Raw genomic sequence first — 15,424 nt, 5'->3', positions numbered from 1 at the left:
AGAAATAGTGGAATGGAAACACCAGAGTTGTAGTAATAGGGAGATTGTAGAGGTGCAGTTATAGGGAGCAGTACTGATATTAGTGATGGTATCGTGTCTCGATACAAACTAAAGTGGCAGGAACACTGCTTTAACCAAACAGTGGTGATGCTAAATTACATAAAGTAAAAAGAAGCAATACCCTGGAAAATACATTTTCTGACAAAAGGCAGGTGCTTGTATTTGTTCACCTGCCTGAAAGATAGCAAAAATCTAAACTCAGAAAAATAAAATGAATGAATAAATCAATCTAAAACCAATGTATGTAAGGTTGCTTTGTCAAAACTATAACTGAAAAAGTGGTTTTCTAATGACAGTAATTACTGTTCTAGTTTGTGCAAGAGGTTGAAAGATTAAGCTTTTTTTTTTTTTTTTTTCTACATATCTCTAAAACTTAAACTAAAGAGAGATGATTGAATTGATAATTAATTGTCTGCATTCACTCAATGTTATTCATCATTTGACTTATGTTTGAGTACAAACGATAATAATGAGTACTAGTTGTGCTTCTGATGCAATACCCAAGCGGAGGAATCAAACCTATACGAATAGGACGGCAGAGGTTAGCCTTGTTGCCTGGATACCAACGCGGAGGGCGGCGCATTGAGAGCCCTTCTCTGAATGAAACTGGCTTTTCGGGAGCGGACATTGTGGTTCTGGGTATTAAGTGTCATCGAGGAATGACCTTCCTCCTGATTGAGCCGAAATGTCGCCGGTTTCCTTGACGCTGTTGAAGAAGCACTGTTTGTGAAAACAGCGCCATTTCTGTCGGCGTCCATGATACGCGATGCTACCGCAGCGGATTCCAGAGCTCGAGCTCGGAACGGCAGCGGGAGAGAAATAGCCGCTCCCCTTTCGCTGCTCCTCTCTACTTCAGCCCACGGCAGGTAGGTAAACCAGCGAACCGGCCGGGAGTTTTCTTGTCGCACTGTAGTGTTTCTTTGCCGTTTAGTGTGTAGTCAGCTTACTCTATCGCTGTATGACGATATGGCGTACATTTTGAAAAGAAACGTCTGACAGTCCTCTGGTAACGTTAGCCTACCAAGGCTGCCGCTCCTCCTCCCCCTCGGTCACAACAACAAGCGTACGTGAAAGCTAATGTTAGCTAATGCTCGTTTAAACTTAAATTGGCAATCTTTGCAATATTGTATTGACTTTTGCTACGTCCCCGACACAAAGTTCAGACTTGGCCTAACGTGCGCGTGTAGCTGCTTGCTAGCTAACTGTTAACTACTCAATGGAGATCCGTCAGAGCTCGAATGTCACTGTATAACGTTAGCTAGAGGCAGCCCCCTTCACCTGCCCGACATACCAAACTAACATTAGTCTTTCGGGGACGGGGTGACATCGTGGTTAGCGTTAAATTAATTAGACCGCAATGTATCTTATCCCGCCTCAGTTGAATGGTGCATGTCAGGTAACGTTAGCTTTTGACGTAAAAAAAGAATAGTAAACTGTCAAATGACAAGACACGAGCAGCTCTCGGTAGCTATTACTAACTTAGCTAACTTAGCTCATTAGCTAACGTTAAAGGTCGGTGGTCCAGCTAACCTTGCCATTTGCCTGTAAAGTGACGCTAGCTAACCGAGGCTAATACCACAAGTCCGAACAACGCTAGTTGATACTTCAGCCGTTGTCAAATCGCATATTCTGTGATATATTGTCATAACCATGACATCAATAACGTTACTAAATCTTCAATAAATATCCTGGCTGCCGCACTCCATAGCCCAGCAATATATCGGTTCTGTCGGTAAAGCATACATATTTTGCACAAACTGCATGATTTCTGTTCCTTTCAATCACCAGAAAAAATCCCTAAAGTAACGGGTTGTGTGATAAACTTGGTATGTGGCCAGTGCAGTCAAGAGGTAGCTGCCGGGGCTAGTGTGCCTACAAGGAACAGCTGGGTTGTAGACACTGGTCAGCCATATTTAGCATTAGCATTTATCGATGAAGCTAGATAACCTTTCAGCTGTTGTCCATTTGTATTTATTTAACTGGCAATGTTGTTCATGGGAGGGTGATGGTTGTTGAAACAGCAAGCTTGCATACGGCAAAACTTCTTATATTGCCCTTTGACGCCTCTGTGGATAACCTATAATATCCCCAGTTTGAGTGACGACCGGGACAACCAATCAAATCGGCGCAGCCTCCATTTGCTCTTCACGTCGGCCCCATAATCCGCTGCTGCCATATGAAACACATGCACTTGACAGCAAGTGTCCCCCTGTTGCCCAGAGTTATGCTTAACTGCTTGTTCGTGTTGTTTTATCACGAGCACTAATCCAAGACTTTATTTGGTTTTATTACTCACAATTGAAACTATGCAGCTCTTGATTATGATTGTAATGAAGGGAATAATGCACAACAGGTTGCTTCCTGTTTTATGAAGCCCTGTTGTATCCAGCAGTTTCGAAATGACATGGTTATGACCACTTCTCCTGCCACTTATTTATTGCATTTCCTTTAACAGGAGTATCATTGCATTTAAAAACGTGACTACTGTACATCAGCCCATTAACCCGTTTATCACTTTAAAGAGAGCTTTGCATGAAATCATGGTTGTGACCACTGATTACATTCTTTTAAGAGTGCATCCTCTCTCAGGAGCCCATTAGCTTGTTGGTAAGCGAGGTTATGAACAGTTTGGCTACATTCTGTGGGAGAAGGAACACTGCTTATATGCTGTGGTAGGATCTGTGTTTACATTTGTTTTTAAATAAAAGAAAACGTAATTTCCATTCCTAAAATGGTGACCTGATCCCTTTTATATTATTTAAATATAAAAAAAGGTTAAAATCTTGCTGATTGGTTCTGTGGTGGGGTTGTGAATAAAGTCTTTTACTTTATCTTTGTTTTTTTTTTTTAATGCTTGCATTGAAACAAATATTTCAGAGAAACTGATGCATGTTTCTCTGTTTCAGGTTGTGCCGGTGAAGTAAGACGTACCCCCAGCATGGACCTCTGCGACTGACGCGCAAACACGTCCTGTGTTTTGCTCAGCAGCTGAAATCTTTCAGCAGCACAAGCCATGCCTGACGAGTAAAATCCCCTTTTTGCTCAAAGCAATAATAAAACATCCTACATGCCTCCCCATGTAGAGCCCCTTCAGTGCGTCCTGCTGGAGTGATTGCCCCCTCTTCCCAAGGTTCTGCCTCGTCCTCTCTCTGTACCCTTCTCCACCGACCACCCTACAGTAACTACCCATCACAATGCTGCTTCATCTGAGAATGGCCAACACCTGAGGTCCCATGCGTCCAGTGAGCACCGATTCAGACGGTCCTGCTCCTCCTGAAAACCTCTCTTGCCCCTACCCCCTCGTGGGCCCCCTGTCTGCCTCAGAGATGTCCCTGCTCCAGTCGCTGGGTCCAGTGCAAAGCTGGCTGGGCCAGGAGCTTGAGAAGTGCGGGATTGATGCCATGATTTACACCCGCTACGTCCTCAGCCTTCTCCTGCATGACAGTTACGACTATGACCTGCAGGACCAGGTGGGCTCTCATAACCTCAATGAAAGATTCTTAATCAAGTCAAAAAGTGTAGAAAATAAGTGCTTGTCATTGTTGTGTTTTGCAATTGTCTTTATTCAGGAAGAGAATTTGGTATATAATGACCTCGTTAGAGGAAGACATCAATTTGCCAGGAGAGGTCAACAATGGGGCTTTTCTTTCACATCATGGCACTTGTACCACTGACTAAACTGACATAAGCCATTTACACACAGAGATTCCTCCATAAAGCAGTAGAGAAGATCCACCATTACACCCGTTTGGCTTTTTTACAACAAAACAAACAACGGTGGCATAATGCCGTCCCATTGTGTGATTTTTAGATGGAATGCCTGCATTCCGACAGCAAAAGAGCCGTGACGTGTAACACAACAGCGTCGTCATCCAGTGTGTATAAATGTAGTCCTGCCATGCTGGCAATCTGAAGGAGAAACTCTGTACCCCCTAACATTAACGGCTGTGTGAAAAGGACTATATGCAGTCTGCGGTGTTTATGCACATTTATTCTATCATTTGTATAAACTTTTATGCTTTTAAGATGTTTGTTTTACTGTCTTTACAGTAGTTTTTCCTTTGTGACTGAATTTTCTTTGTTTGTATTAAAGGAAAACGACATCTTCTTGGGCTGGGAGAAGGGAACTGGGAAGAAATGGGGCAAGAGTAAGAAGAAAGGAGGGACTGACCTGAGTCTTGAGGAAATTAAGAAGCAAGCTGCTGTGCAATGCCTCCGCTCTGCATCTGATGAAGTAAGCATCATTATCTTTCAGCCTGACTGTTGTAATTCTGTGATTCTCTTGGTTTTGTGAGGATAGTGTTAATTAACTTTTACTTTTAGCTTTGGAGGAATGCAAACAAGCGCATTGAAGCAAGAACCATTTGGTCTGCCTCGTCTTATATGAAACTTTTGGCATGTCAGGGAATTTGTTACATTATTCCTTGTTGTTTGTTAAGTTCCTGTCGTACAGATATTCATTGAATAAATCATGTTGAATAGACACTGAATAAAGGTATGTCAATATGGGAGCCTAAAGCATTAAATAAGGCATGGTATTTATTCAACGTCACCTCATTTGCGTGGGTGGCCACACCTTCAGTTAGTTTTCATTTGAAAGGTTGTATAAAGGAAGTAGTTTAAAATGATTTAATGACATCAATCTTCCCTTATAATACTTGACCTTCAAAATGGAGTGTCTTTTGTGTAAGCGTTTATCCTAGAAGTATATTAATGTTATTCCATACCTTTTTGTGTGACTGAAAAAGCTACTCAGGGATTTTCTGACATTTTTGTCAGTGGCCAGCAGTAGTAAAGGAGGTGTGATTTAGTTAAGAATGAATATAAAGTTGGAGGGAGGATAGGGGGAAGGGTCTGCGAGGCAAGAGGAGGAGTGTTGAGCTCCTCTCCGGGGATGAGATTCTGCAGTCTATTTTTTAACCAGCACGCTGCACAGGATTGCAGCAGTGAGCAGCGGAGTCGGTCGGCTGTCAGCTGACCGGCATTAGCACAATGATGCAAGAGGAAACGCAGGGCAGGAGAAAACTTTGCTTTGCTTTTCATGAGGTGGCATGGTAAGGAATATATTTGTGAGTGTGAACAGGAAATGATTGAGCTAAAGTGTCTGGCAAGACTGGTACAGATGAGCAGCTATGTTGAGATTTGTTTGAGGCAATTTACTTCAATATCAGTATCTACTTCTAAGCTCACCGGATATGTAGTAAATGTTCAGTGTCTCAAAACATGGTGAGGCAATCACTTGTGCTGTTGTTTAGCACTTTTATTTTTACTTTTTCTTAAAAACATTTCTTAACCATAGCTAAATATAGCACAGTCATGGCTGAGCATTCCTATGTCCTCACAAGTCAGCTGGCTTGACTTGTGTCAGCCGCATGCCTTTCATTCTTTCTTTAGGGTCACATTAGGGGTCAGTGTAGTTTTGAACTGCATTCTTGCCTCAGACATGTTTTGGAGTAAGACGATGTTTTTGTTTTTCTTCCTCGAGTTGGTGTTCTGTGCCCCCCTTAAAATACCCGGGCAGGATTTTATTAAGTTGACTGATCACTATAGTATATCACTCTAATAGGATAGATCATCCTTTAATCACAAGGGTGGTGGTTTGATACCCGGCTCCTTCTGTCCACATCTTGAACAGTCCTTGAGCAAGACACTGAACCACACAATGAACCACTGAACCGCCACCATCTGTGACTGTGTGTGTGTGTGATTTGGTGAATAAGAGGCAATTTGTGAAGCTTTATGTTCAGTTAAGAAGAAATGCTCTAAATTTGTTTTTTAAATTTTGAAGTCTTCAGATGTGTAAACTGTTTTCTTTTACTCATATGCTGCACACAACTTTTTCCCATTAATTAATCAAGCTCAATGTTTTGTCACATTCACAAGTATATGAGTACATCATGTAATAACATTTATATCAGCTGTTCATAATAATTAGTTTGAGTTCTCAACGGTCTGTTTTTTGTCTTTCTCATTTGTGCAGAACTCTGGAATTGAGAGCCTGGTTGAAGAGCTTTGCTCTAAACTAAAGGACATCCAAAACAAACAGAAAGGTTCGTTTAATACCTTTTAACTTAACTCGAACTTTGTGATAAAAAAATAAATAGTAGTGGAATGTGTTCTAATACGATGTCTTAATGTTCAATGCTTTTTACAGAGGAAAAACAGATTCAGAAGAAATCTGATGGCTCTCAGTCTCCAGAGCGAGCTGAGTCCCCCTCTTCAAAGGACCAGGTGGAAATGTAAGCTACAACATTGATATTGTGGATCTATGAATATGTATTTTTTCAAAAATGTATGGCAGTACACATCCCCATTAATTTGTTTATTTAAACTCTACTGCTATGAATACATTTAAATCAAGTTTCCTCTTTGTCTGTTGTGACTGCAGGTATTATGAAGCCTTCCCTTCTTTGTCAGAGAAACCTGTTTGTCTCCAAGAGATCATGACGGTGTGGAACAAGGCTAAGGCCTGCGCATACTCAAGTTCATCATCCTCTGCAGCCCCACAGACCAGCACAGACACCTCTTCCCCAAAAGATTGCAACAGTGAAGGTGAGGCTGCAAAGGAGCGAAACCTCGACGCGTGTGGTACCATCACTACAGTGACAGAGAGAGGCCAGCAACGACGAAGCAAGAAAGAGAAGGAGAATCGATACCATGGTGGCGCAGCTGCAGAGGAGAAATCTACCGTCCACTCGAAGAGACAGATGAGACACAGATCTGAGGGCAAATACAGACCCAGATCCTGGTCTTCTGGCTCTAGTGAGGCAGGCTCAAGCTCGAGCGGGAACCAGGGTGACTTGAAGTCATCCAGAAGCAAGGTAGTTAGAATAAGGCACAAATCTAGGGAGGCTGCAAAGAATAAGAGGCCACGCAACAGTGGGCAGGGGAAGCTGCAGGTGGGGGTAATCGACAAAGAGGAGCGAAGAAACACAGGAGGGAGCAGTAGCAGCGCCACTGGTGCTGCCAAACAACCACAGCTTTACAAAAAGGGGAAGAGAGCTCTGAAGGAGATTCGTAAAGATCCAGGCTGGAAGGAGGCAAAAGAGTCCGGAGTTGAGGCCAGAAACAAAAAAGAATACATGGAGGAGCCACTTTGGTACACTGAGCCCATCACAGAGTATTTTGTACCTTTCAGCAGCAGACAAAGCAAGCTGGAAACAAAATATCGAAACAAGGTAGACTCACCCGATGGCTTTGATTTGTCAGCCGACATGGAGAGGCTGCCGGAGAGAATCCAGGGGATCTGCATTGCCAATGAGAGCTACCAGAGAGCATACCTAGCAGCAGGCTCGTTTGTGGATGGGCACTTTGTGGAAGGGCCTGGCGAAGCAGAAGATGAAGCTGTTGAACTCACTGGGACCTCAAGCTGCCCTCAGCCAGAGGATAGAGATTTAGATGACAAGCATCTGTCTGAATTCACTCACTTCTATGAAGTTGACATTTATCAATCCATATTGGATACTAGTGCCTCAGACTCTATACAAGAGAGTCGGATCTTAAGCATGATTCGACAAAAAAGCAAAGAGCAAAGAGACGTTGAGGCAGAATGTTGTTTAGTGTTAGATGGCCTTGAGCAGCAAGGGAAAAGTGCAATACGGGCAGACTCGCAGGAAGCTTCAGGATGCGTTGGATTCTTAATGGAGGATTTTGAAAACATGCCTCGAGTGTGGGGGTGTTATTCACCATCGACGTCAGAAGATATAGATGGAGAAAGCTTTGTAGGAGACTCTCCCATTCGACTCTCCCCCCTCCTTGATAGTGTTTCATTCACCCTGAGCAAACTATCTGGAAGTCTGGAGGAGCCACTTGTCCCTGAAGCAACCAGTGAACCATCTGGTTTGAACTCATCCTGCTTCTCTCTTTTTGAGCTGCAGTCTGACAGCCCCACTTTTCCTTTTCCCCGCGACTCACTCACCGTTGGTCATGAAAACAACACAGATTCCAGCAGCTGTCTCGACCCACATTCTAATAAACAGTCTCGTTTGCTAATTTGGACCAAAAATAGTGCCTTTGACGAAACTGAACACTGTTCTAACCTTTCAACACGAACTTGCAGTCCGTGGTCACATTCAGAAGAGACTCGTTCAGACAACGAGCAAGGACATTTTCCAACAGAGGATACTGCTCAAATTGGTAACGAAGAGATTGATTGTATAATCCCTCCTCTCTCTGGTACATATCTGGAGGATGAAATCTTGGATTTTTTGCAAGAAGACTCTGGCCCTAAGTGTGAGGAGGTCAGTGTTAGTACAGCAGCCAATCAGACCTTCACCAAAAAATCTAAATTGGAGTCCATTTGTGGTATAGCATTGGAAGAGGTTGAGAGTAAACAGTACAGCACTGGCATGTTTTCGGACAACGCGATACAACACGGTGATGACTACAGCTCAGGGATAATAAAGGACATTTGGACTGCAATAGGATATGACAAATCTGTAATGTCAAAGCAAGGAGCAGAAAAACCAAGCGATGGGCTATTCCCAGATAAGCCAAGCGGTTACTGCTGCAGCTGTCTGGAAGTGCAGACAAAAGGAGTACCGATTCAGGGACCTCAGAAAAAAGCAGTGCAGCGGTCAGAGTATCACCTTTGGGAAGGCAAGAAAGAAGAACAGGACTTAGCCAAAAACAAACTCTCCAAGGTAGATGGTGCTGGGGATTACATGACTCCGTCCAAGCCCTGGGACTTGAACTCTGACAAGGAGAATACATCGTTCATCCTGGGAGGGGTGTATGGAGAGTTGAAGACGATAAGCGGCGATAAGAATTGGGCTGTTGTGCCACCAAGTGACACCCAAGATAGCCTGCTACAGTGTGCCGCTGCAGCTGCATCTGCTTCCAGCTCAGATATGCTTACCATCACTGGCACAGATGTGTTCATGAACACTGGCAGCTGCTTTGCTCCTGGGCATAGGCCCCTGTGGAGGCCTCTTGTGTCTTTTGGGCAGAGTGAACAGGCCATTAAAGGAGGCGGAGATGGATTGAATAAGGGATTTTCTTTCATCTTCCATGAAGATTTGCTTGGGTCTTACGGAGGCTTGCATAGCGAGGAGCAAGGTTTAGAATATCCGTTTGCATCCTTCAACCTGAACAATCCCTTCTCTCAAGTCCTCCATGTTGAGTGTTCTTTTGAGCCTGAGGACATGGCTTCATTCAGTCCAGGGTTCAAGCCCAAATCTATTCTTTGCTCGGACTCTGAGAATGAAACCTTCCACCAACGAATATATGGCATCAACCGGACGCAGTACAGGGCCATTCGCATTTCCCCCAGGACTCATTTCCGACCAATATCGGCCTCCGAGTTATCTCCTGGTGGAGTGAGTGATTCGGAGGCTGAGACTGACAAGGAGGAGATGAGTTTTCCCGTCCAGACGCCGTTGGACGTCTTCGATGATCCTCAGGCAGATCTCAAACCTCTGGAGGAGGATGCCGAATGTGAGGGCCCTTATTACGGGAAGTCAGAACTGGAATCTGGTAAATTCTTACCCAGATTAAAGAAGTCTGGCATGGAGAAGAGTGCCCAGACCTCTCTGGATTCACAGGAAGGCTCCAGTACCCTCTTGCCAATTGCTGAGCAAGAGATTTGCTTGGACTGCAAAATGGCGGAAGCTGCATCAACTGCAGATGGACAGACTGACATCTCTGACGGCAAGATTCAAAAAGAGGAATCTCCAGGAGAAAAGCAGTCCTGCTTATCTGCGCCAGCAGGTCAAATCCCCAAGTATGGGATTGCTTACGACTTTGTTGGAGATGTGCCAGAGGTGAGGGTTTCTTAAAATTATCTCCTAAGATTATCAATGTTTTGTGATCAATGAGCTATAGATTTTAACAAAAGTTTGATCTATAAAGCTGTAAAATGTGTTTCACCTGTGATGTCTCTGGAAGTGTTTACTGAAACATGCTAACCACTTCTCAATTGTCTTGTTTAGTTCCCTCTGTTAAGTATAAGTGGACAGGGAGGAACTGGAAACCAGCATGACGAGTGCTGGTGGCACAACTCACTCTGTTCCCCCCTTTTCCCTGGATCTCAGTGTACAGGTAAACCGTACAATTCAATATTATTCTCTATACCTGGTGTTTTGATATACAGTTACAACCAAGTAATGATTCAATACAGATCGCTTTCAGTTTGATCAGATTCAGTTTAATTTGAATCACAGTATTCTCCTGATGTGTCATATTTCCAACATCACTATGGCTCACTGCAGCTTATTGGCCGGGCTTGTAAGTTATGTGAATTATGTTTCATTTCATCTGTTGTTTTCCTTACATGGGGTCCCACATTGTGGAACGTCAACATCCTGTTATATACATACATACATTCTAAATCTACTGGAAACATTATTCACTGCATTCACTGACAATGGCCATGCACCATAGTGTATGTCATCATCTGTCCTCAGCTAGCTGCTGTATTAGTGTAGCAGTGGTAAAATGCTAATATATTAGCACTTGTTTACATTTAGCCAACAAGCCCAAAGAAGGCAGTCAAAACTCCTGTGTCCTGCCTCCCGCATGCAAAACGATTGCATTCACACAATACTCACATTTCAATTACCTGTAAGGATTGAGCCAACCTTAATTGGGTCACACATTTGAATGGCCAAGATGCAGCATTGGTACGTGATCAACAGTCTTATAATTTTGCCTGACTTCTCTCTCCAGGGAGCAGCAACATTTGAATACTCCAGTTTTGCAGAGGACATCTGTCATGGAGAGGAAACCATCCTCTCCTTTTGTGACTGGACCTCAACCAGCAAAGATTCAGGGTCATCTCAGAGCTGGGAAACCTAATGTAGGCTAATTTTCTGACACACCCCTCCAAGAAAAAAAAAAAAAAAAAAAAACCCACACATAACCCTGCTGGTTTTCATTTACTAACTTAAAACCTTGTGTAATCAGCAATCGGATCAACAAAAAGTGAGAGAAAATAAGGAAAACTCAAAAAATATGTTCTGTCTTTGAGTGATGCAATGTGCAGATGTGCATTGTAGAATTTGTTTCATTTGATTCTTCTGTACACTGGTCCTCATTCAAGTCTCACAGTTAGGTAGTAGGGACAATCTTTTGTTCTATCCTCGTTCGTTTTGTTCCCACCGTTTTGCTTTTGAGCTAAGATACTGGTAGTTGGTGGTATCTGAATGGTTGTGCATGTATGTTCGTCCAGCCAGTCTCACTCCTCTTTTTCTAGTTGAACATAATGTTGTGTGAAACGACTGCTGTCGCATCCTGTCTTTCCATCTTGTGTTCAGAAAGATATTATAAGGATGTTGAGATTTTTGAGTTGTGTAAGAGTTTGAGAGTTTAATTTAAATAGTGTGTTTGGATGACGTTCTGAATGTGAATTAGAGAATGAGTGCAGTTTTCTTCTCAACATCCCCAAATTCCCCATGTTTGAAAAAGTTATAATAAATGAGTCTGATTTTTGAATGGTGATAGTCTAAAGCTAGTAGTAGACATAGTATGGTTTGTGAGGCAAAAATAATGATAAAAAAATAATTTAAAAAATAAAAAAAACAAGAAATCAAACAGAGTTTTTTGGAAAAATACTAATAATCTACTTGAAATGCAATGCTGTAAAATTATTTGGGAAAACAGTTTAAAGTTTGTTTTGGGGGTAAAGACCCATCAAGAAAAGATATGACTACAGCCATTTCTGCAAACACCTGTATTGCAACTGATGAAACTTTGTTTTAATTTCTTGTCATTTCTATGGTACAGACTATTTGGTGCTATAAATATGTTCAAAACGCTTTTGAAGTTGCAGTTCCATAATATGGCTGTGATAAGTAGATGGCATAGCCTAGTTTTATTTGTAGTCCAGACAGTCAGACTCCATGAATACCTGTTTGCGAAAATTGTAAAAAAAAAAAAAGAAGAAGAAAAAAAAGTTTCGCCTGATCACGGCTTTTGCTCAATGTGGCTTGGTTTTTATTTGAAGGTAACCTCTTAGTTGTCGGGCCTGTGATAGCCGAAGCAGGAATACTTCCCACCGTGTACACATCTATTCAGCTAGTCGTCCTGAGCAGAAAGGACAAAATCAGCATTGACTGTTAATTGTCCATGCTGCAAATAAACGGATGTATAACAAGTGGTGGGGTGGTGGTCAAACCAAAAACATGGCATAATAACACTAAGGTACAAATGCTTTTTTTCTCTCCTTATGAGGTGTGTTTTTATTTTTATTTTTTTTGGTTTACAATATATCTTGTTGAAATATTGAGTAATGTCTCACTGTGTGTGTGTGTGTGTGTGTGTGTTTGTGTGTGTTGGCAACAGAACTTGTTAAGGCACTGGTTCAGAATGAGTGTCCTAGAACTTTATCTCAGAGAAACTTAAATGTATGTTGAGACATACATTCACAAATGCAAATGCATTAGCACCCCCTAAATTTGAAACACACCCGTAAATGATTAGCTATAAAAACCCTTTCAGTGTGGTTGGACTGGCCCTTCTTGAGACCTGTGCTTTAATTAAATAGTGAATTTATTAATACCTGCTATTTTTGTTGCTTTTCCCCTTCTGATTAAAACAGGTTATGTGGACTGTAGCAGGGTGACTTATTTGTCACATTATGGAACTGAAGCACAGATGACTAAAATCCTCCCTCCATTAATGGGCAATTAAACATGTGTGAGCAGACTCTGTGTAATGCACTGTCGCAGGTGAAGGTGTCTCTATTGCGGGCAAGGCTTTGGAAATGGCTTCCTTGTTTAAAAATGCAAACATTATATGCACATAAGCCCATGGTTCGTTCCATCCAATGCCGCTTCAATTAAAAAGGACCCCCGAAGAGCTGATTGAAAGGTTACCAAACTTCAGGGTCTCGTCACCTATATTTGACAGTCATCAGACACTCAGGAATTTTTTAATATAAGCATACTGCGTCATCTACACTCAGACCTGTGACAGTGCATTGATGCATTAATGTAAAACCTTTCTTTGATTGTAGAGCAGAAATTATAGATGGAAGTTCTTTCTAGAGATGTTCCAATATCAGTTTTTTCTCCGATTCCTGAACTTGCGTATCGGCTAATCCTAAGTACTGATCCGATGCCAGTGTTGAAAAACAGACATATATATTTCTTTTTTAACAGCTGTATACTACTAACCCTGCTGTCGTTGTATGGCCTGGCTCAGGTTAAACTATCTTCAAGACATTAACAACAGAGAATGAATGCCATTTTATTTTCTCGTTTGACAGATTTTCCATTTGTCAAATATTTCCAAATTGCTGATGTTGCCCTCTCCATTAGCAACTGCCCAATCTGTAATGCACGTGTGCAACTCTCGAGAAGGGAGCAAGATTACTAACGAGTGAGCTACTCCAATAATCGATTTTGTACGCAGTGATCGGTTTTTCTGGAGCGGATGATGTGAGTCGCATCGGGTCGGTCGAGTGTAGCGTAGCTCAGCTGGCAAACAGTGTAACGTAATCTCGGATCGGTACATGGTTTCGCCGATACACGATCCAGGTTTTTAGGCTGCATCAGAGGCATGTCTCATATTTATATTTGTATTGGAACAACTCTAGTTCTTTACAAGCAAACCAGACGGTCGCCTCGACTGTCTTTAACTTAGAGCTGTAGTTTTAGGGGGGAAAGAACCAAGCCATTGTAGATTGCATAAGCAATGTGGAGGGGATTCAAGAGCCCCGAGTCCTATGCAATACCTTGGCGCATGTAAACATTCAAGAATATATGGAGAGAAGTCATTCAGTTATTTTTGCATGTTGATTATTTTTGACTGAGGGACGCCTGAGGAAAACAAACCATAGACTGTCTCTAAAAAAAAATGCAGCATGCAAACATCACACTTGTTTTCTTTTTTATGTTGGATTTAACTAAATATTTTTGGTTTAAAAGAAAAAAAAAATACAAGTGAGGTTAAATCAGTGAAAGAATGTTGTGACTGTGAATCTGTGAGTGAATGTGTGCAAGAAGCTGAGTCACAAAAAGCACTTAAATGGGAGTTGAAAGGAATGCATCACACCTTTCTCCATTTAATTCTTCCATTTTGATAGGCCGTGTCCAAAAAAAACAAAACAAAAAAAACAAAAATAGAAAAAACGTGTATGACGAGAAAATGGCATTCAGTTAGGGTACGTGCATTTGGAACGACACTGACGGGGTCGCTGAGTTTCGATTGCACTGTGGTCTGAAGAACATAGAACATATCCAGCACTGAAATCTTGAGTTTTCCTCATCTTTTCATTTCCACCTAAACGCTCCTTCACCCTTCCCCTGTGTTCCTGAATCCCATCAGTCCTGAGTAGCGGTGTTGTTCTAATTTCATGTACACCCTGAGTAAATTATTTTGTTTCATTGTGGATTTTCTTAACATCTAATAAAGGAATAAACCAAACCTCAGCCTATGAATTCCCCTGTGTTTATTTATGTATTTTTGTATTTTCAAATGGAGTGTATTTGCCGAAGGTGGTGACGACTGAGACAGGAAGCCAAAGCAGCTTCACATTACAAATCCATGACCTCATCATGACACTAGAGGGCAGGGTCACGATGCTGGAAGAGGAACAGCTAGCTCGTTCACATCAGGCTTTATTCATTTTCTATTCATGCTTCATCATATTTTATTACAGGCTTCAAACATTTTAAGAGAGATCCATTTTTTGTGTGGTTTGTCACTCAAATTTAAATAATTTAGCAGCATCCATCCGATATGTTGAACTGAAATAATGTCACCATCACTAATCAGGGTATACTTTAAAATCAAAATAAGGTAATCTATCTGACACGTGTAGGTATATTCTACATATACTGGTAATTAAGTGATAGTATAATGCCTAGACTGAAATTCCTATGCACGTTTTGAATACTTTTGTTTTGACATTTTTGGGGAGGTTTAGTAAAGTAAATGTCCCAAAGTTGATTGTATTGTCATCTTATAAAGAAACTATTAGCCAAAGTGACCGTTGTTGACCTTTGAAATACGAGCTAGTCACTCATTGTTTAACGGTTCCTCATTCTACTTATTTCTCTTTTTGTCAGTCACCAGTAAAATATGAGCTGTAGATGAAAAGATTTGACTGATGGAAGATGGGTCAGGACCTGGAGTATGTGTCTCAGTCAGTATTGCAATTTTACTGCCCAATAAAGTACATTTAGGAACAATGTTTGTATAATCAAGATATTAGGAATATCTAAGCAGAACATACTACTTTGGGGCCTGAAAATAAAAACACTAGATATAATACACATGGAATTAAAAATGTTTGCAAATCTCGTGTAACAACTGCAGTTCTTGGGAATCCATCCAAACACAACGCCCTCATCACTCTGTAGGACAGGTCTGAGGTCTGTGCTCCGCTGCGAGGTCGATTATTAATGCCTTCCGTTCCAGACAG

General features: G+C 41.7%; 1 protein-coding gene across 1 annotated transcript; it reads left to right on the top strand.

The window, feature by feature from the left end:
- Positions 1 to 642: 642 nt before the first annotated feature.
- Positions 643 to 14,429, top strand: kiaa0232 (KIAA0232). Its single transcript, XM_084003438.1, has 8 exons — positions 643 to 926; positions 2,967 to 3,530; positions 4,154 to 4,294; positions 6,041 to 6,110; positions 6,215 to 6,299; positions 6,449 to 9,821; positions 9,990 to 10,098; positions 10,726 to 14,429. The coding sequence occupies exons 2-8, from the start codon at positions 3,294 to 3,296 to the stop codon at positions 10,740 to 10,742; spliced, it is 4,032 nt and encodes a 1,343-aa protein (XP_083859564.1). The 5' UTR covers positions 643 to 926; positions 2,967 to 3,293; the 3' UTR covers positions 10,743 to 14,429.
- The last annotated feature ends 995 nt before the right edge of the window (positions 14,430 to 15,424 follow it).

This window comes from Eutrigla gurnardus (genome assembly GCF_963514095.1).
Source record: "Eutrigla gurnardus genome assembly, chromosome: 23".
NCBI classification, from domain to species: domain Eukaryota; kingdom Metazoa; phylum Chordata; class Actinopteri; order Perciformes; family Triglidae; genus Eutrigla; species Eutrigla gurnardus.
Note: the sequence above shows the minus strand (reverse complement) of the source record. Positions and strands in the feature narration are given on the sequence as shown.